The sequence below is a fragment of the Vanacampus margaritifer genome, chromosome 11, assembly GCF_051991255.1.
Source record: "Vanacampus margaritifer isolate UIUO_Vmar chromosome 11, RoL_Vmar_1.0, whole genome shotgun sequence".
Lineage (NCBI taxonomy): Eukaryota > Metazoa > Chordata > Actinopteri > Syngnathiformes > Syngnathidae > Vanacampus > Vanacampus margaritifer.
In genome coordinates this window covers 13,377,316-13,397,111 of record NC_135442.1, presented here as the reverse complement: position 1 = coordinate 13,397,111, position 19,796 = coordinate 13,377,316, and the positions used below count along the sequence as shown (strand labels likewise).

The 19,796-nt window shown below is 38.8% G+C and overlaps 1 protein-coding gene across 1 annotated transcript in view; it reads left to right on the top strand.

Moving 5' to 3' along the window:
• The window catches only part of col4a1 (collagen, type IV, alpha 1), a 40,509-nt gene that overhangs the window by 12,280 nt on the left and 8,433 nt on the right, over positions 1–19,796 (top strand). Inside the window, exons 2-33 of the mRNA XM_077579191.1 lie at positions 10,034–10,087; positions 11,225–11,314; positions 11,440–11,484; positions 11,569–11,613; positions 11,730–11,792; positions 13,003–13,056; positions 13,304–13,330; positions 13,438–13,512; positions 13,586–13,648; positions 13,747–13,782; positions 13,882–13,920; positions 14,286–14,375; positions 14,482–14,517; positions 14,598–14,657; positions 14,776–14,811; positions 15,123–15,167; positions 15,248–15,280; positions 16,099–16,159; positions 16,281–16,316; positions 16,406–16,552; positions 16,644–16,727; positions 16,814–16,897; positions 17,460–17,530; positions 17,609–17,800; positions 17,878–18,046; positions 18,121–18,213; positions 18,362–18,466; positions 18,557–18,654; positions 18,765–18,915; positions 18,998–19,111; positions 19,263–19,430; positions 19,574–19,663. Of these exons, the coding sequence (XP_077435317.1) occupies positions 10,034–10,087; positions 11,225–11,314; positions 11,440–11,484; positions 11,569–11,613; positions 11,730–11,792; positions 13,003–13,056; positions 13,304–13,330; positions 13,438–13,512; positions 13,586–13,648; positions 13,747–13,782; positions 13,882–13,920; positions 14,286–14,375; positions 14,482–14,517; positions 14,598–14,657; positions 14,776–14,811; positions 15,123–15,167; positions 15,248–15,280; positions 16,099–16,159; positions 16,281–16,316; positions 16,406–16,552; positions 16,644–16,727; positions 16,814–16,897; positions 17,460–17,530; positions 17,609–17,800; positions 17,878–18,046; positions 18,121–18,213; positions 18,362–18,466; positions 18,557–18,654; positions 18,765–18,915; positions 18,998–19,111; positions 19,263–19,430; positions 19,574–19,663 (2,554 nt within the window). The remainder of the gene's footprint in view (positions 1–10,033; positions 10,088–11,224; positions 11,315–11,439; positions 11,485–11,568; positions 11,614–11,729; positions 11,793–13,002; positions 13,057–13,303; positions 13,331–13,437; positions 13,513–13,585; positions 13,649–13,746; positions 13,783–13,881; positions 13,921–14,285; positions 14,376–14,481; positions 14,518–14,597; positions 14,658–14,775; positions 14,812–15,122; positions 15,168–15,247; positions 15,281–16,098; positions 16,160–16,280; positions 16,317–16,405; positions 16,553–16,643; positions 16,728–16,813; positions 16,898–17,459; positions 17,531–17,608; positions 17,801–17,877; positions 18,047–18,120; positions 18,214–18,361; positions 18,467–18,556; positions 18,655–18,764; positions 18,916–18,997; positions 19,112–19,262; positions 19,431–19,573; positions 19,664–19,796) is intronic.

Below are 19,796 nucleotides of genomic sequence, written 5' to 3'. Positions count from 1 at the left end.
ATCAACAAACAATCAAAGAAAAAGTATTTGTTAACTTTGTCCACAGCTTTCTGTGCATTTGACACTCTTGCATGGTATGTAGTAGACCTACACGAGGGTAGTACAGTGCATTTGATCTGAGAGCATTTCACAATGTCTGGCATTCATTTGCCTTTCTCTCATGTTTACATCCCATGCACGTGTGTTTCGACTCATGCGCGCTGCTTTTATTTTTTTTTTCTGCTTTACTTAGGGCCTCGGTGTGCGAGAACATCTCCGTGCATCTGCTTTTAGTTACAGATGGGACCGATTGCTTGTAGTGGACGCAGCCTGAAGCAGGACATGTTTTGCATCAAGTGGTTCTCAGCAAATCGGATCTGTTTTAGTTTAGAGGCTGTGGAGTTGCGTAAAATATGATTCAGCTTGGTGCCTTCTGGCATGTTGATGTGTTACTACCGTGTACGCCTGTCATTTGTAATTGAGTAGAAAGCCTTCTATCAAAGTTATGGAGATTCCATAAAGAAACATATAGAATGTGAATATGGGTTGAAGTTTTGGAGCAAGGGGTTTTCAAGATTTTGTTTGTATAAAGCCTCTCAATGCAGTAGAAATAATTTACGTCCATCTGTTTATTAGTTAGCAGCCTATGATTAAGAGTGCTTCCGATATTATTATTATTACATATTATTCACACCTGTACACGAATCTGCATCTTGATCCAAATCCTCACCATTAGGTCCATGCGCCAGCCGCCTAAAAATGGCACATACTGTACGCGATATATGCGACAGCAACAAAAAAAAAACATGCTAGTATTTTTATTTATTTTTTAACTCTGAATTGAGCAATTTTGGTAGAATGGCTCAGGAAATGTACCCAAGTCGACTTGTTATTGTAATGTGCTGCAGATCACTAACTCTTCTGCTCTAATAGGCACCTTGTTGTTTTTCACTTCAAATGAAAGTAAACACTTCTCTATTTTAAATCCCCTGTCTGTGAATTGGTGCTGTCTAATAGTCTCATTTCGTACGATTCAGAATCGATTTTAAATGTCCCAAAATCGATTTGATTCAAATTGCCTTTATTGGGAGCGCTGGATTTGGCCACTTAGGGGCAGTGTGGTTTCACGCGGTCTGATACACTGTTAAGTTGTAGCCACATTAGAGAGTAGAAGGAAAAAGCCACAATCAAGTTATTCCAATAAAAGTTGTTTTTTTTTTTGCAGCGTGGAGCCGTTCTTTTGAGTGATAAAAGTGCCGCGAGTAGCGCACTAGGTAGCATTAGCAAGTCAGACTGGAGTAGATCATTACAATTCCTTGAACATCTATAAATTGAACCAAAAACAATTGTTAATCAAATATCAAAAATCTATTCTGGATCGAATCGCACACCCAGAAATCGGAATCGGGAGATGCACAGAAGCTTTCACATATCGATAAAAAATCTATTTCCTCCTTTAACAGCAAGACAACCAGATGCCTGACAGCCAGTCAGCGTCATTGTCAAAAATACACCATATATATACAGACTACAAACATTTTGTATTTCCACCGCGGATGAAATATTGCCGTCATGATTTCGCTCCAGGCCGTGAAAGTTACCGCGAGTGCTCAAATGGAACAACGAGCGGAGGCTTTTTGTTAATTTTTTTACTACAATCATTAAAAATTAATCCACTAGTAACTATTAAATTGTAAATATAGGTAAGTGTTGTTGTAAAAAACCATTATGTTCATATTGGATATAGTGTTGTTTTTTTTTATGATTTTGGCGATGGCCACCTGTCACCATCAATGTTGTGTAAAAGGCCCCCAAGTTTGTTTGCTTTTTTGCTCAGTTCCCTAATATTTACTGTCCAAAAAGTCTGCTGTCAAAGTAGCCCATTAAAACAAGAAGCTAGTGATGACTGAACGCTTCTGCGCTTTGAAAGAATGTAGCTAAGAAGAGACTTTAAGGTTATGACATCATCACTCTTGCACATCACAGCATTCCAGCTCTCTCTCTCTCTCACACACACACACACACACACACACACACACACACACGTTCCTGCTGTTTACAGAGCGATTTGTACCAGGTCTTCCAAGTATGGCAGTTGGACAGAAAAATCCTCTCATCCTAACCTGTCAGAACCAGAGAAGGTCAAGAATCTCCCAGCAGCCAACTTAAAAAAAAAACACACACACAAAAAACATACTACCTGACTTCTCACACTTGTATGTTTCCTTTGAAGAAGCCCCTCCCCCACCCGCCCGCCCGCCACTGAAACAGCAAACCTGATTGAGGGCGATCCCAGCTGACTCCATATGGAAGCCATGATGTGTGGTTTACCGCAGCGAGCTTATCTTTATTGGGTCGTTTCCAAGGTTAAGCCAGCACGAGTCTGCTTGATGGCCCATAAATGAGTGCGCTCGATACACGTAAACATGAAACATGTGATCTGTGGAGGATTTGGGAAAAAAACGGGAGCTTGAATGACTTCCATCAATTATTTCAGTGGACCTCACAAGAGCATACTGTACACATGTGAACGTTCAAGGACACGTTTCATTTAATAGCAATGTTATTTTATTATTAGTTGGGGAAGTTAACTTAGATAGCCTGACAAAAGAAATACGAAGGAAACGTTCATTCTTAAGTGTAAAAATAACTTCTAGGTTATCTTTGGCAATAGATACAGCAGACAAGCTGTTACAAAATGTGTCTGTTTATGTTTTGACATTTGTAGGCCTGCGCAGTTTCCTTCAACCTTGACGCTAAATTTGTTTTTTTTTGTGTGTGTGTGCTGGCAATGTTGAAGGCCATGTCATGCCAAACCAAAAGTGGAGCGTGCGAAGGTTATTTAGAATCAACAAGAAGGTCTGCCTAATTTGTTGGAATTTAGATGTTTCTGGGGTTGGTGAAAGACTCTGGTTGGTAACCGGCTGGGTAGTAGGTAATGTCTGGTCGGTGCTGGATTTCACTTTCCTTTCTTTTCTTTGATCCTTCCTCGGGTCTCCTGACAACCTCACGACTCTAGCTGGATTCTGAAGTGTTCGGTTTAGGTGAACGGTATGGGATTTTTTAATAGGTTTTAGGTGAACTAATGAATACACACTCACACGCACGCACGCACACATGCGCGCACGCACACACACACACACACACACACACACACATGCACACACACACACGCACACACACACACACACATGCATATACTCACCCACATACAAAATAAAAATTTATGAAAAAAAAAAAAAGAGAGAGCAATGATGATGACATGTCAAATAGGTAAAATTACCGAATGAACAATACTGAGCTTTCCAGAAGAAAAAAAAAAAGGATCAACACAAAGTTGCCGGAAAATGCTTGTAAAATGTTAGGCTGTAAAAGCAAAGCAGTGAAGTCAAAGATGCTAAAAGACCAACTTAGTGTTTGATGTCAAGGAATGACTTACATTGATGCTCAAACAGACCTCCACCAAGGCTAAACTGTTAACTGCATGTGTTTGTTTTTTTTAAGTTCAGGAATGAGATCGTTTCGTTCATTTTTCAATCCAATTCTTAGTACCTACTTCCTGGTTTGCTAAGGAGGGGGCGTTACAATTGGACAGACTATTTTGATCAATGTGCTTCCAACAATAAAAAGTAAGAATACTTTTAAATTCACCTACTGATGACACAGCATCAGGAGCAAATGGGAGTTCGGTATCTTGCTCAAGGATACTTCGACGTGGTCACAGTGGCATGGGATCAAACCCATGACCTCTGGGTTAGGAGACAACAGCTCTACCACTGAGCCACACCACCAGTACAAATTACAATAAAATAAAAACGTCAAAGTTCAGCTCCAATTTGCTACCACCTGTGATTTTCCAGAGGAGAAAAAGCAGGTGCTCTTGGCCAGGGGTGTCAAACATACGGCACATGGGCCACAACTAGTGATGGGACGATGATACCTCAAGGAGTGTATTGACATATTACACAAACTGTATTGACACTGTGTTGGTCACTCAATAGTGACCTCTGCTGTAGATCTAAAATCATTGCAGATAAACAGAATGAAAATAAGATGGTAAAACGTGCATGCTGTAAACCTTAATATTAGCTTATGAATTTATATTTATAAAATACATTTAATAAATTTTATTTATTCACTTGCTAGTCTTTTACTTAAAATATGATCCCATCTTTGTATAATTTCAGTTGGTCCATTTGCTTGCTGAGTTAAGTTGTTTATTAGATGCTCATATGAGTTGGCTTGTAAAATATAGCAAATTTGTATGTAATAAAATAAGATTAATATAATAAAATAAAATAAAATAAATAATAAAAGTTCAAATGTTTAACTTCTTTATGGGATTTTGTTAAAAGTTTTAAACCATATGTAATAACACACTAAAAACAGATTCTGTCATACATTTTTATTGAAAAACAAAAGTTTTTGAAGTGTGATTGCTCCAAGGCGATTTCTCCTCTTGGACACCAGTTCCCCTGCCTTAGAGAACACTCGTTCACAGGGAACAGAGGAAGCTGGCGTGCATAAATATTTAAGTGCCCGTTGATAAAGGTGTGGATACTTTCTCTGATCAAAACGATTCCAGACTTGTGAAAATGTTCTAGAACGATCCATGAGTGGAAGCAAACAAAAATCCAACAGGCACAGGTACAGGTAAATTTACAGCAACAGCAAACAGTTTAATCTCCATCCAACAAACACGCAACATGTTGATACAGTTTGTCTACCTATAAATACAATTTGGCGTGGCACATCCAAACGACACACTTCCTGTTTCGGTCACGTGATTTTTTTATTAAAGCGATACACGCGCCGATACGGGGTTTCACACTTGCGCACTCGGCACAGTGCTGGCGCGCCAGTGTTGTTCGTCCCATCACTAGCCACAACCGGCCTGTCGGGGGGTCCATTGAGCCGAGAATACAAACTGCAGTTTTTCACCAAAATTAACTTTTGTTGCTAATTTTGTCCACTGTGGGGTGCAAAGACGACCACTTAAATAACATTCTGAAATTTGTTTACTCAGGATCTGATGATTACTCTGCAATTAGTTTGAAAAAAAAACCCAGGAAATATATATATAGATTTTTTTTAGTTTATTAGGCTATGGAAATACTGGTCAGGCTCACCTTAGATCAAATTTGGGTTTAAGTGGCCCCTATATTAATATAAGTTTGGAAAAATTACTGTAGACTTTTTTGTTCCGCAAAGGAAAAATGAAACTTCCACTCAATTTGATGCCTCCTTCAAACTACAGCTATTTATTTCAATTAATTATTTAGTCCTTTAATCTATCTTTTTTGTGTGTTTTTGTGTGGCATACATATTTTTTCGGGCTCTTAGTTATTGTACACAATACAATCCCGTGGTGGATTCACTTTGGAGCTTGCAGGATGTTCAGAATGCACGAGATACGGCGAGAAAAAATTCTGTGGATGACATTGGCCAGATGTTTTTTTTTTTTTTTTTTTTGGTCTCTACATTCAACAAAAAGGAACACAACAACGCAGTTGTAGCCAGAATTGATTCATAAAGTAAAAAAAAAAAAAAAAATGGATTTTTATGTGCAAATGTCTTATTTCCACTCGATAGTAATCAAAGCAGCGTTATTATGCTCTCGACTGCTTGCATAGACTTTAAGGCACATGTTCTTAAAGTGGCCATTGGGGAGCGTGTTTCCTAAATTCCTGCCGGGGGCCCGCTTATCCAACTCTTCCTGCTTTCCACACGTCATTGCATTAATACCGCTGTCCTTTCCCCCCCCAAACATCTCGAACCATTAGACAAGCTCACGTCACCGGCAGTGGCAGACATGTATATCCGATGATGTCATGTTTATTTTGAGAGTCCTGCTGAGCCTCTTCACACACACATTCCTGACCGTGTTACGTGCCGGCGCACACCTCGGTGTAAATTCGGCCTTTTGCTGCCATTTTGGGTCAAAGTCGGAATGTGCTCCGTCCTCAGTAAACAAACGGCACCCAGAAGACACCTCATTGCTTCTTCTCGGAGGTGTCCCGATTTAGGCATGACATACTTCATCTGGAGACGCGTGAGGTTGCAGACATACACTCCATGACTCATCAGGCACAAAAGTAACACCGTCTGCTTCCCGTGTTTGTTCTGTGGATCATCTGGAATTTCGGGCACGTCTTTTCTGATAAGTCTAAGTTTGGGATTTCCAAATAATTTTTTAAAAAATGTGTAAAGTACTCCAAATTATTGGCATGTACCCTCATCAGATTTGTTTCGTTCAGTTCATAACTATTTTGTCCTGCCTCCCAATTATGGGAGGATAGGTGTAATTCTACAGTCAACCACTAGATGGCGTATTTTAGTATTTTAGTTTGACACTGTGTTAATTGGACTAAAGACGAAGATTGAAAACAGGAAGTACAGTGTTTCAGCTCACTCGATTTTTTGCTGAGGATGATTGAATATCAGCAGTAAAAAGTGAATATTTTGTCCAGAATGAATTTGGTAACTTCGTTATTTTTATTTTATTTATTTATTTTTTTATTATTATTATTTTTTTTGGTGTGAGAGCCAAAATGAACTTTTTATTGCTTTAAATGCGTTTTCAGCCCCCGATTGTACACTTCAGGTGAAACTGTCAAAATCTTCAAAATGAGCAAAAGCACAATGAAATTAATGCTAAAATCATCTTCAGGATGCTAAAATACACCAAATACAGCAAACATTTGGAGTCTACAACGTTTAGTTTAGGTGTGACAGCCAAAATTAACTTTTTTTTCTTGTTTTTTTTCTTTTTCTTGGAGGTAACTTCGTTATTTTTCATGTACACTTAATACCTTAAAATACTAATTTTTTTCAGACTCGGTGTTGACTGAAGATGACATGACCTGTGCTGAAGAAGTGGGTAACGACCAATCATGGATCAGTTTGCTGACCAAACCCAGAAAACAAGTTACCTACTTCCTTAGCACAAGTGATGTCATCTTCAGTTGACAGTGAGTAAAAAAAAATATTTTTAAAGTTATTAATTGTACAAGAAAAAAAAATGAAGTTATCAAATTCATTCTGGACAAAATATGAACTTTTTACTGCTGAAATTCAATCATCCTCAGCAAAAAAAATCTAGTACTAAAATACGCTATCTAGTGGTCGACTGTGGAACTACACCTATTCTCAAGCATCCTGTTTCTATATTGCGGATTTCAGTTATTAATTTGAGCCAAAAAGTATGATCTTACTGTAAACATTAAGCGGACCCTTCTTTAGGTACATTAAATATCAAATCTTCAGAAAAACTTTACCACTCTATAAATATTTAGTTTCGGTGACCACTACTGTGACATGTAGATGACAAGAGCAAAGCAAACTGGGCATTTGTAAAGGTGACGTTTACGGTGGGGTTTAAAGAGAAAACACATTTACTATGCATATTACTCATAAAATATTTTCCATTAGAACCAATAATGGTGGTAAAATACTACGATCAAAATGTCAATTATAGGCCTCCTTTCCTGCCGTCTGATATCCGCGAGGGTTGCTTTTCATCACTTTCAGGCCCTGCAATGTGCTTAACAGTGCAGCTGTGATTTCAATGTGAGTGATGCTGATGATCGGCACGCATGTTCTCTCACGCCCCAAGAATCATGTTAATCCAACACCGGGAGCTCTGATTGCCGTGAGCCACAATTTTATTTTCATAATCAATCACACATGCGGCTCATTTTCAGCGCATACGCTCCCCATCCGCACATTTTTTTTTTTACCACACCAACCTGATGTGAAGCAGCCGTTTCTTTGGGAGGGAGTTGAGATGGAGTGAAAGGTGTTAAGGAGGCTTCGAATTAGGGAGGAAATGACGCACCTTGGCGGACCACACGTGTTCAAAATGGGGGTGAGAGAGTGATATTCAGACGGTGGTATAACCACATATTGCTTCACTTATTGTGTATTAGGCCTGTTGTGGAGCGTAGTGTCTGCTTATTATTATGTGGGAAAGATCTCAGTGCCTTGAACTTGCCTTAAGAATCAGGAATGCAAAAAGTAGCACCAACCATTGTGGGTAAGAATTAATCGAATTAGGGTTTGGGATAGGGACAGGGTTTCAAACCAGGTTAACGATTTAAGATTAATTGATGTAGTTCTTGAAGCCTGGGAGATAGTTTCATGCTAGTCTTTGAAATGTGGGTTTGAAGTCAAGGTTAGGTCAGAAATTGGGTTTCGACCCAGGGTTAATGTTCTAAAAAAAGTGAAAATATCGAGCTTACTTTCAAACCAGGGCGAAGCTTTCAAACAAGGGTTAAAGTTTAGAATTAGGATTTTAAATTTCGGTTAAGATTAAGCAAAGATATCAAATCAGTGTTTCAAGTCTGTTTTAGGGTTTTAAACAAGTCTTATGGTTTCAAATGATGGTTTCAAGCAAAGGTATGGGATTCAAATAAGGGTTTCAAACCCGAGTTAGGGTTTTAAGTTAGGGATTCCAGTTAGAGTTTGAAGCTTGTGTCAAGGTGTTAATTTGGGCTATCAAATCAGGGTATCAAACTAGGGTTAAACAAGTCATAGGGTTTAAAATTAATGTTTCAAGCACGGTTTAGCGTTTCAAGCCAGGCCAAGAGTTAAAAATTAAGGTTTCAAACAAGGGTTATAGTTTCAAATGAGAGTTTTAAGCCTTGGTTAGGTTTTCAAATTAAGATTTTAAGCAAGTGCTAGGGTTTCAAATGAGGGTTTCAAAGTTGGGTTAGAGTTTCAAGTTAAGGTTTCAAGACTGGGTTACGGGTTTCAAATTAGGGTTTCTTTCCTTGTGTTGAGGTTTTGATCCTGAGATTACTGAGGTTTTCAAGACTGGGTTAAAATGTTTCAAGCAAGTGTCAGGTTTTCAAATTACGGTCTCAAGTTTCAATTTAGGGAATCGAGTTAGGGTTTGAAGCCTATAGGTTATAGTTTCAAGTCAGGGTTTCCAATTTGGGTGTTAAACTATGGGTTAGTGTTTCAAAAACTGTAAATATAAGGGTTTCAAATGAGGGTTTGAAAGTAGTGTTTCAATCCAGAATTAGGGTTTCACATTTGGATTCCAGTTTGGGTTTCAACCAGGTCAAACTTTTGACACTTGTGTTGGATGATTGCGTCTAAAGAGGAAAGCGGGCAAATCCAGCTCTGTCTGGACAGGAAGTAAAGTTTCAAATTCAGCGTGTAGAATTCACATTTGCGGCCGAGCTGTTAATTTGTTGCCACTGTGAGAACGAGCGAGACGTTTCTTGTGGTCTTTTCCTCAAGACTCGCCGAGCGCGTCCAGACCGGCACTGCAAGCCCCTGACAGAATTTTGGCTGTTGGCCTGGCACGTGAGTCCAGCAACAGCTGCACAATGGAGGGAAGAAAGATGCTCGGGGGATGGATGAGGCGGTACATGCTGGTTCTCAGGACTCAGCCTCTCGAGACCCCTGAGGAGAGGAAGCTGGGGAGAGGGTGGAGGGAAGGCGCTGGGACCAGCTGTGGTCATGTCCCGCATGACGTAGACAAGCACAATGAGAGACATTTGTCATACAGCTCATCATATTTACATCAATGTTTTTAAACTTTTTGTCACCCTGACAAAACGATCTTTTTATTTTTTATTTTATTTTTATTTTTATTTTTTTCTGGAGAGCTCAGTATTGTTCATTCGGTAATTTTACCGATTTGACATGTCATCATCATTGCTCTCCTTTTTTAAAAAAAATACATTTTATTTTATTTATTTATTTATTTTTATTTTTTGTATGTGGGTGAAAATGTGTATGTGCGTGTGTGCACGCATGCGAGTGTGTGTGTATTCATTAGTTCACCTAAAACCTATAAAAAAAAAATCCCATACCTTCTCTTTTTATTATTAATGTATTAATTAATTAATTAATTTATTTATTTATTTTATGTATTAACAACTGATTTATTCATTTCAAAATATTATCATTTTTGTCTTTTTTTCCCCTTTTTTTTTTAAAAAAACACAAAGCTACACATGATTTCATGACTCTCTGCATTGCCTAAGCAAGTGAACACCAAATGAGACACAATTGGGACCTTTCTCTTCTTGTTCTTTCCCAGGGCTGTGGGACATCATGTGGAAAATGTGACTGCAGCGGTGTGAAGGGAGCCAAGGTAAGAACTCTTATCACGTTGGCTGACTTCACTGCAATTTCATGCATTTTTCTGCTCCGTTATGTGGATATGAAACAGTTGTACAGTAGTTAGGAAGTCGTGTACTGTTTACTCAGTGGGAATGACAGTGGATGAGTGGATGACCTGCTCCAATGTAGAATACATACATTATTTTGGTTTATGAGAAAGAAAAAAAAAAGAAGAAGAAAAAGAAAGAACATTGGCAATTTATGCCTTAAATCAATTACATACAACTTCCTGATTCCCCGTGTGTTATTGGCTGACATTAGTGTACTCAAAGATTTTAGAGAAACAACAACAGGTGACTGGTGTGGTCCACCAAGTTCCTAAAGATGTTCAAAGGCCAACACATTTGCTTCCCGTGAGCGTGCCTTCAGTGTCCAATATTGCTCAACAAACTGTTGTTGTGGCAACTGCATGATGATTCCCAAGACTGAATAATACTTAACATAACATTTAACACAACAGATGCAAGTCAAGTGCTAAGCGTATTGGGAGAGATTTTGTTACAATGTGAGTAAGATGTCACAACATAAAGTACAGCCAAGTTTTCAATTTATAAAGTGACTGTACAAGCGAGAGCAAGACTTGAATCATTGTGCAATGCTTCCCTCTTGTGGCATTTAGTGGAAATACAGCAGACTTTTTTTTAAAGCGGTTCAGATAATAATGGATGTTGGATGGATGTTTTTGCCCAATGCCATTAAAAAAAAAAGTGTTTTTGTAGCTTATAAATTAAACATTGTTAAAAACACTAATAATATATACGCAGTCATTCTTTATTTTACCAGGCATAATTTCACAGCTTTTAACCGAAATTCTGTTTAGTCATTATTTTAAATGTATAATATTTATAAATATTTTTACATAATGTAAAATTTTCCTTTATTTTTTTATTTGCTTTAACTTCTTGTTGGGGGGCAAATAAAGGCCTATTCTATTCTATTTTATCTCACTGAATGCAACATTTCAATTGCGCATGCTTGAGTCATTTTTTTTTTTTTCATTTTAATTTGTTAATTTTTTAACTAACAGTATGACAGCGTCATTATGATGAAAAGTGCTATATTCTGTGCATATGGATTGATTGATTTGTGTACAATTGTAACTTTTTAGGGTGAGCGTGGCCTCCCTGGTCTTCAAGGTAACATGGGTTTCCCAGGAATGCAGGGACACGAGGGGCCACCCGGGCCAATTGGGCCTAAGGTCAGCATATGCACTCACAAGTGCCACTGAAAAACAAATTGTCAAGTTGTCTTTCTAATACAATGATGGTGATGATGATGTCAGTTTTGTGAATTATTTGTTTGTGTGTATTATTTGTTATTTAGGGAGAATTAGGACAGTTTGGTGCCCCTGGAATGAAAGGCGTTCGGGTAAGTATTTTGGGAAAAATTTGCCATATTGTTCTGCAGTGGAAAATGTCAATGAGAAGTAATGTTGGTGTGCTCTACTTGTAGGGTCCTCCTGGTCTTCCAGGTTTCCCAGGAAATCCTGGATTACCGGTACGTATCACTTTGTTTTTCCCTTTTTCATTTCATTTCATATCATTTTATTTTATTTTTTATTTATATTAAATATATAATATATTTATTTATTTCATTTTGCTGTTATTTTACAGGGTGTCAATGGAAATGATGGTCCTCCTGGTGCGTCAGGTATCCCAGGATGCAATGGGACTAAAGTAAGATTCTTGTACGATTGGTAAACTATCACCCTCCCAGATTTCTCTCTTTTTTTTTTAAATGAATTATTTATGAATTGCGCACTGTTCAGCGATGGCTGTTTGGGCATTTGAGAGCATTAGTGACTAGTGTGTGTGAGATAATTTGACCAATGAAAGTAAGAACATTTGACTAGTTTATGTGAGAGCGTTTAAATAGCGTGTGATAGTGTTTGACTAGTGTGTGTTAGAGAGATTGACTAATGTGAGTGGAAACATTTGAATAAGGTGTGTGAGAGTGTTTGACAAATGTGTGTGAGAACGTTTGACTTGTAGTGTGAGAGCCTTTGACTAATGTGTGAGTGTTTGATTAACGCATGTGAGAGTGTTTGACTAGTGCGATTGTGTGTTTGACTAATGGTTGTGAGAGCGTTTGACTAATGTGAGTGAGGACATATGACTAAAGCATGTGAGAGCGTTAGTGGCTAGTGTGTGTGAGAGTGTTTGACTAATGTGTGCGAAAATGTTTGACTAATGTGAAAGAAAGAGTTTGGCAAATTTGTGTTTGACTAGTGTGTGTGAGAGAGCATTTGACTAATGCATGTGAGAGTGTTAGTGACTAGTGTGTGTGAGAGCGTTTGACTAATGTGTGAAAGCATTTAACTTGGGTGCGAGAGCTTTTGACCAGTGTGTAAGAGAGTGTTTGACTAGTGAGTGTGAGATCGTTTGACTAGTGTGTGTGAGAACGTTTGACCAAAGTGTGTGAGGGCGTTTGACTATTGTGTGGGAATTTTTTTAACTAATGTGAAAGAAAGGGTTTGGCTAATTAGTGAGAGAGCGTTTGACTAGTTTGTGTGAGAGCGTTTGACTAGTGTGTGTGAAAGTGTTTTACTATTGTGTGTGAGAATGTGTGACTGAAATGTGTGAGAGTATTTGTCAAGTTTTTGTGAGAAGGTTAAACTGTTGAGTTTGAGAGCATGTGACTAGTGTGTGTAAGAGCGTTTGACTATTGTGAGTGTGAGTGTTTGAGGTATTACATTAGTGTATTTCAGTTTTATTTTTTTAATTGCACAATCCCTCTTTAAATAATTGATGGGAACTTTCAAATTTTTCCAAACTTTTAATATAAGTATAATACAAAAAATATATAAGGTTTTGTGCCTTAAAAAAAAAGAAAAAAAAGAAAAAAAAGAAACATACCCTTTCTGACAATGTCATGTGTGTGTTTTAGGGAGACAGAGGAAGAGATGGTGTTCCTGGTTTTGATGGTCATCAAGGACCTCCTGTAAGTACTCACACTGACCTGCTGACATTATTCCAAAAAGCCATCTTGAATGAATGAATGAATAAATAAATAAATAAATAAATAAATAAAATGTAAAAATGTAAAAATGTAAAAATGTAAAAATGTAAAAATGTAAAAATTAAAAAATAATAATAACAATAATTTAAAAATGTTATACATTTTTAAAAATTTTACAATTTTAAAATTTTAAAATCAAATTGACTATTGCTCTTTCCTCATGTTTCAGGGCATTTCGGGGTTTCCTGGAATTAAGGTTTGCTGGAATTATACCAACGTTTTATACAAACATGTTTAATACCAAACTCTATGCAACATTTGTTTGAAATAAATACCACAGTTACAATATTTGGACTCTTGCAGGGTGATCCTGGCGGTGTGATTGGCATTATTCCCCTTAAAGGAGACAGAGGCTTACCGGGCACACCTGGACTTCCTGTGCGTATTTTGTGTGTGTGTATGCATGAACTTCTGACTAGAAAGGTTTTTCATCACACACTGTGTTTCTCAGGGATTAAACGGACCACCTGGGCCTATTGGTCCTTCAGGACCTCGAGGTTACGTCGGACCCAAAGTGAGTTATCGCCCCCCCCCCCCCCAAAAAAAATCATTTTTAAATCAAATAAATCTATGGTAGGGGAAAGCTAATAGCATTATTGTTGCATTTGATAGGGTGATGCTGGTCCCCCAGGCCCCCCTGGAGAAAAGGTACAACCCAGCATAGGAAAACAAATCAAGCATCGTCCTCTTTGTTAGTTATTTGAGCTACACTATATTGATTGAAACAATTTTTTTGCTCTCTGACAGGATGACAAGTTGTCTTTCAAGAGTGAGAAAGGAGATAAGGTGAGTTTTTGTCATTTAACTCATTATTATTATTGGTGTGATTGCAGAATCAGCGAGAAGCACCTGCATGTTGTTTCATTGTTATGTAATTTTACATTCTTTTTTTCCTTTTTGTTTCTTTCATCCAAGTGCTTAATTTAACCTATAACACATGGAGGACTCAATTTTATTCCATCTCAGTAAATCTGTAAAACAAATACAAATTATTTGAATTTAATAATAATAGTACAAACATAATCCTATTCCAATTAATCTATGTGTTTTTTCATTAATCTGCTTGTAGATTTAGTCATGTTTTTATTATGTTCAATATTGGTACAGATGTACCTAATGGATTGTCCGGTGTTGATGACGTTTCTGTGCAGGGCGAGCTGGGCTTCAGAGGCCCACCCGGCCCTCCTGGACCCCCTTCACCCCGTGTGGATGGTCCAGTCACAGAGTTTATAGGACCACCGGTGCTTACTCACTCATGTCTCTGAAAATGTAGCTTTTGTCGCATGAAACTCAGAAGGTACATTTCTTCTTCTGCTTTCTTACCGTGTACTGTTTCTGTCTCCAAAGGGAAACAGAGGACCAAAAGGGGACAGAGGAGATAGGGTTAGTTAGTTTTGCTCTCAATGCTTACCATATACAATAACATGAGAAATAATCATTTGAAAATGTGATTTGCTCTACAGGGCTATTGCAATATATCTCAGAATGGCGTGAAGGGTGACCCGGGCCCACCAGGACCTATAGTAAGTGGCTAAAAAACTAATGAATGGTAATATAAGCTTATTGTATTATACAGGTTTTTTTTAAAATCTCTTTTACCTTGTCATACCAATCAGTGTTTTTTCTTCTTCTTCATTTTAGGGCAAGCCTGGCAAAGAAGGAGACGAAGGGCGAAAGGTAAAATTAAAAATGTAAAAAAAATAATTAAAAAAATTAATCAATCAAGTGTGTGTATCTTGGGAAAATGCACTTTTGGGGTCCCAGCCAAAACACCCCAAAACTCACTCAGTTGCGCCTCTGAGAAAAGGTACACTTTTTTTTATTGTTGCCGCCAAAACCAAGTAAATAAGATGCTGCATTTCAAGAGTGAGCGTTTTGCAGGTCAATAAAATGATGAAGTGTGAGATAATAAAACTATTAACATTGTTTCTTGATTATTTGTTTAATATTATGACCAAATATATAATTAAAATCAATCTGTCACACAGGGAGAAAAAGGCTTCCCCGGAAATTTTGGATACCCGGGACCTCTGGTAAGAAATGCATTTTTTTTTTTAATTAATTTTATATATTTATTCAACATTTTGATTAGAATCTTTTGTTTTGTCTCTAGGGTGAAAAAGGAGAAAGAGGGCCTCCTGGATATGTATGTAATGTTTTTTTCTTTTTTCTTAGTCACTCTTTATTGACCAATAATTGAATTATTAAAAGATTCATGCATTATCCATATAAGTATTATTTTGCATATTATTCTTGCAGTGTGTTTCAGCACAATCAAAGACACAATATAATTGCAGCATTTTTTCCCTCCAAAATGTTAACTACCATTATGTTTCTATTAGTATATAATACTACTTTTTCTGCTCACTAGTGTCATTACCCATTTTCACTGATTGGCTGTTTTTTCGAGTCCAGTTTGAACTGACTTCTCCTATAAAGCTAAGAAAACAAAAGTAATATTAAAGAGATACATGACTCATTGAGCCATTTTCAACAGTAAGAAGATAATGTTTTGTCTATAATTAAGGTGATACCTTAATTATTTTTTATGCACAATTAATACCTTTAAAAACTAATTTTGCCACTTGCTGTCGACTGAAGATGACATCACCAGTGCTCAGAAAACAGGTAATGACCAATCATGGCTCAGTTTGCTAACCAAACCCAGAAAACAGGTGAGCCATGATTGGTCGTTAACTACTTCCTCAGCACAGGTGATGTCATTAATTATTATTATTATATTATTGTATTAATTGTACAGGAAAAATAATGAAGTGATTAATTCTGGACAAAATCTGAACTTTTTACAGCTGGAAATGGCTCTATGAGTCAAGCATCCCTTTAAGAAATCACCGGATGAATCAGCTATATAGAACTCAAGTTAGAACATGTTTAGGATGCTAATAAGATTAATGAAGCGAGTGGGAATTGTAGTTTGTGAAGTCCTCTTATTGGGGTCTATAGGTAAGTGGTGCCCCTGGTCCCCCTGGTCTCCGTGGTCTCCCTGGGTTACAAGGAGAAAAAGGTAAAGTAATGCCAAACATGCACATGCACGCAAAGACACACGGATACTCTGCTAAAGAAACGATACAGTATATCAGCTCCCTTGACTGATGTTTAGTCTCCATCGTGTTCTATTCCTAAAGGGTTTCCTGGACCTCAGGGAGAAGCAGGCCCACCAGGTAAAACAACGACGTGCTTGCTTATGGAAGCACAGTCACACAAACACGTGCACACACATTTGTGTAACACACGTTCTCTTGGACTTCAGGTCGCTATGTTGAAGGACCTCGTGGAGAGAGTGGCCAAAAGGGGGATGTGGGTCAGAAAGGAGACAGGGGTGCTGAAGGAGAGTCTCTAGTTGGACCCCCAGGGCACCCGGGCGCAGAGGGACCCCCTGGGCTTCCAGGATTACCCGGTATGCTTTGGCTTTAGACTTGCTACGCAAAATGTTTTACTATAGATGGTTTAAATTTCCCATTTCATGGATTTTGTGTGTGTGCCCACAGTTGACCCTAATGAATGCCCCAATGCAAAAGGCGCCCTTGGACCACCCGGACCTCCAGGACTTCAAGGAGAATTGGGACAGAAAGGTTAAAACAACCAAATTTGACAATTCTATTGCTTCTATGCTATACTGTATTTCTATGGTAATTGTTTTTAATGTGAATCCAAACAGGTGACAAAGGAGACACTTGTGTCTTGTGTGATGGGTTCGGACCTTCGGGATTACCTGGCCCCCAAGGCCTTAAAGGGGAGCGGGGTAAGTAAAAGTGGTGTTATGTTATAGAAAAGGTCAATAGCACTGTAGCGGTTCACACATTGTGGGATTGATTCTCATTTAGTGACTACACAGCAAATTTCACCGTGTCAATTTAACACTTAAAGAGTTACATTTAACAATGTATCAGAATGTATTTGGTCCTTATCAGAATTGATGTTAAAGTAACTCTTTCAGTGTTAACGTTTCAGTGTAAAATTAATTTGAAACTGAGTAAAGAATTAACACTGCACAGTGTTAATACAATTATGCGCCACCGGTTAAATAACTCCAGGAAAAGAAAACATGACTCTCAGTGTTTATTTACTGTGGTAGAAAATCAACTATCCCTCAAACACTCTTTAGCACTACATTGAGTTATACAACATTTACACTAGGGGCTCAATTAACTCTGGTAAATGTTAATTTTACACACGGAATGTGTGTGTGAATGGCTGTCTGTCTCTATAGATGCCCTGTGATTGGTGACCAATCAACAAGCCTTTGTCCACCAGCATTCTCATGTTCATGCACCCCCACTGAAGTACCTCTTATTTGTCTTCAGGTCCTCCTGGTCCAGTTGGAGGCAAGGGAGACAAGGGTAATTCTGGACTTCCAGGAACTCCTGGAAGACCTGTAAGTAGCATCAACAATTTTTTATACAGTAACTACTGTTTATATTTCTTAAATTCTTATACCACAACCCGTACATAGGGCATCAATGGCATTCCTGGTTTGATTGGAGCCCCTGGTTCGGTTGGAGAGCCCGGAGACATATTCATTGCTCCGGGTTTGAAAGGAGACAAAGGTTTTCCCGGTCCTGGTGGCTCACCTGGACAACCAGGCCTGGATGGCATCCCAGGGAGGGATGGCTTTCCGGGTGCTCCTGGCCACAAAGGAGAACCTGTATGTATTGTGTCGTTTGAATTGTTTAAGTAGGTGTTACTGAAGTCTTCACTAATTTTGGTCCACCTTGCTTTCAGGGACAAGGGAGCATCAAAGGTGATCGCGGATCAATTGGGGACCCTGGTCTTACAGGCCCCCCTGGGGAGAGGGGTCCCCCAGGTCTGCCAGGCTATGGCCGACCTGGAGTGTCTGGAGACAAGGGAAGTGAGGGTAGGGCTGGCATTCCCGGATCACCTGGAGCACCTGGTAAGACATCAACACTAACACTAACTAGCCTTAAAATGGGTCCAGGGTTCTCACGTTCATGTATAATTTACCAGGGGAAAAAGGTGAGCCAGGTCAAGGTGTTAGCACTCCCGGACCACAGGGTATCCCTGGACCACGAGGAGAGCCTGGCAGAGATGGATCGCAAGGTGAACTGACACTTTAATTCTTTAATCTTAATTTATTCCTCATCTTTTGCCAGTCCAATGAAGCTGATTTAGGACTTATTGAACGAATGGACTGACTTTATGTGGAAAAAAATGCATTAATTTGACCAGACCATGTTGTTGGCTGTAGGTGCAACGGGTCTCCAAGGAGACTCAGGAATACCAGGTTTTCCTGGGCAGAAAGGTGATCAAGGACCACCAGGAATTGGATTTCCAGGCCCAACTGGAGCAAAAGGTAAATTAGCACATAATGACACAATTTTTTTTATTGTCTTCAATAAATTTAATAGGGCCACAAAGATGACAATACAATACATATTTCTAGGAATCAGTGGACTTCCAGGAGGTCCAGGATTGCCAGGAGAGACAGGAAGAGCTGGACAGGACGGTATCTCTGGGCAACCTGGTCCACAGGGACAAAAAGTGCGTATTTCTTTGGCAGAAAAACAGCAGAATCCTTAAGTATCTTGTTTCTCACCATTTATTTTGTGTGTCTAAAAAAGTATTAACAATGTGTCCTATCTGTGTGACAGGGTGAACCAGGAATGGGGCTCCCTGGCCAAAAAGGTTCGCAGGGTCCTCCAGGAAGTATTGGCTTCCCTGGAGAAAAAGGTAACACTGGATTTCCTGGTATTCCTGGACAAGAAGGCTTGACAGGACAACCAGGACTTCAGGGAGTCAAAGGTATAAATTATTACATTGATGATCAAATCAATGGCATCTAGTTGAAAGACGAAACTAGAAACATATTTTCATTTGGTCCTAGGTAACATTGGATCCCCTGGACCTGCTGGAGTGGTAGGGTTACCTGGTGCTCCAGGAAAGGGCTTGCCAGGGGTCCCAGGACCACAAGGACAACCCGGAGAGCCCGGTCCATTTGGTAAGAACAAGTCATGCAGGTCTTTTTACACAGTTGGTTGCAATGGATTAGTTGTAACCACAAAACTAAGTATATTTGTATATAATTATTTGTATATTTGTATTGTATATTTACCTTTTTTGTTTCATTTTCCTTCTGCAATTCTTTGTAGGAAGGGTAGGTGAAAAAGGAGAGAGGGGCTATCCAGGTCCTCCCGGCATTGGCATGCCAGGACCTCAAGGAGAAAAAGGACTCACTGGATTCCCAGGAGTTCCTGGTGAAAAAGGACTGCCAGGACCACCAGGCTTGCCAGGAAGGGATGGACTAATAGGAAATCAAGGTAAAAAACAAAAAAAAGATTTCAGGTAGGTTCTTTTTTTGTACCTTGTCAATACATCCATCAGTGTCTTCACTATTTGTAGCAACATGTCAAGGAATTCTCTGGAACCTTCTTTATAATAATTTCACTCAATGTCTGACCAGGCACAAAAGGTGAAATGGGGGTCATAGGTACTCCAGGGGTGCCAGGATTTCCCGGACCAGCCGGTTTACCTGGAAATCAAGGCTTGAGAGGTAATGAATCAATTACTTAGATACAGTCTGCTTTTCATCAGCATATCAGTCTCTCGCAGAGTCAGGCCTTGCAGCAATTATTGTCTGACTACCCTGCAAAATCCTTGTCTTAAGTTGTCTTATTAGAAGTGTT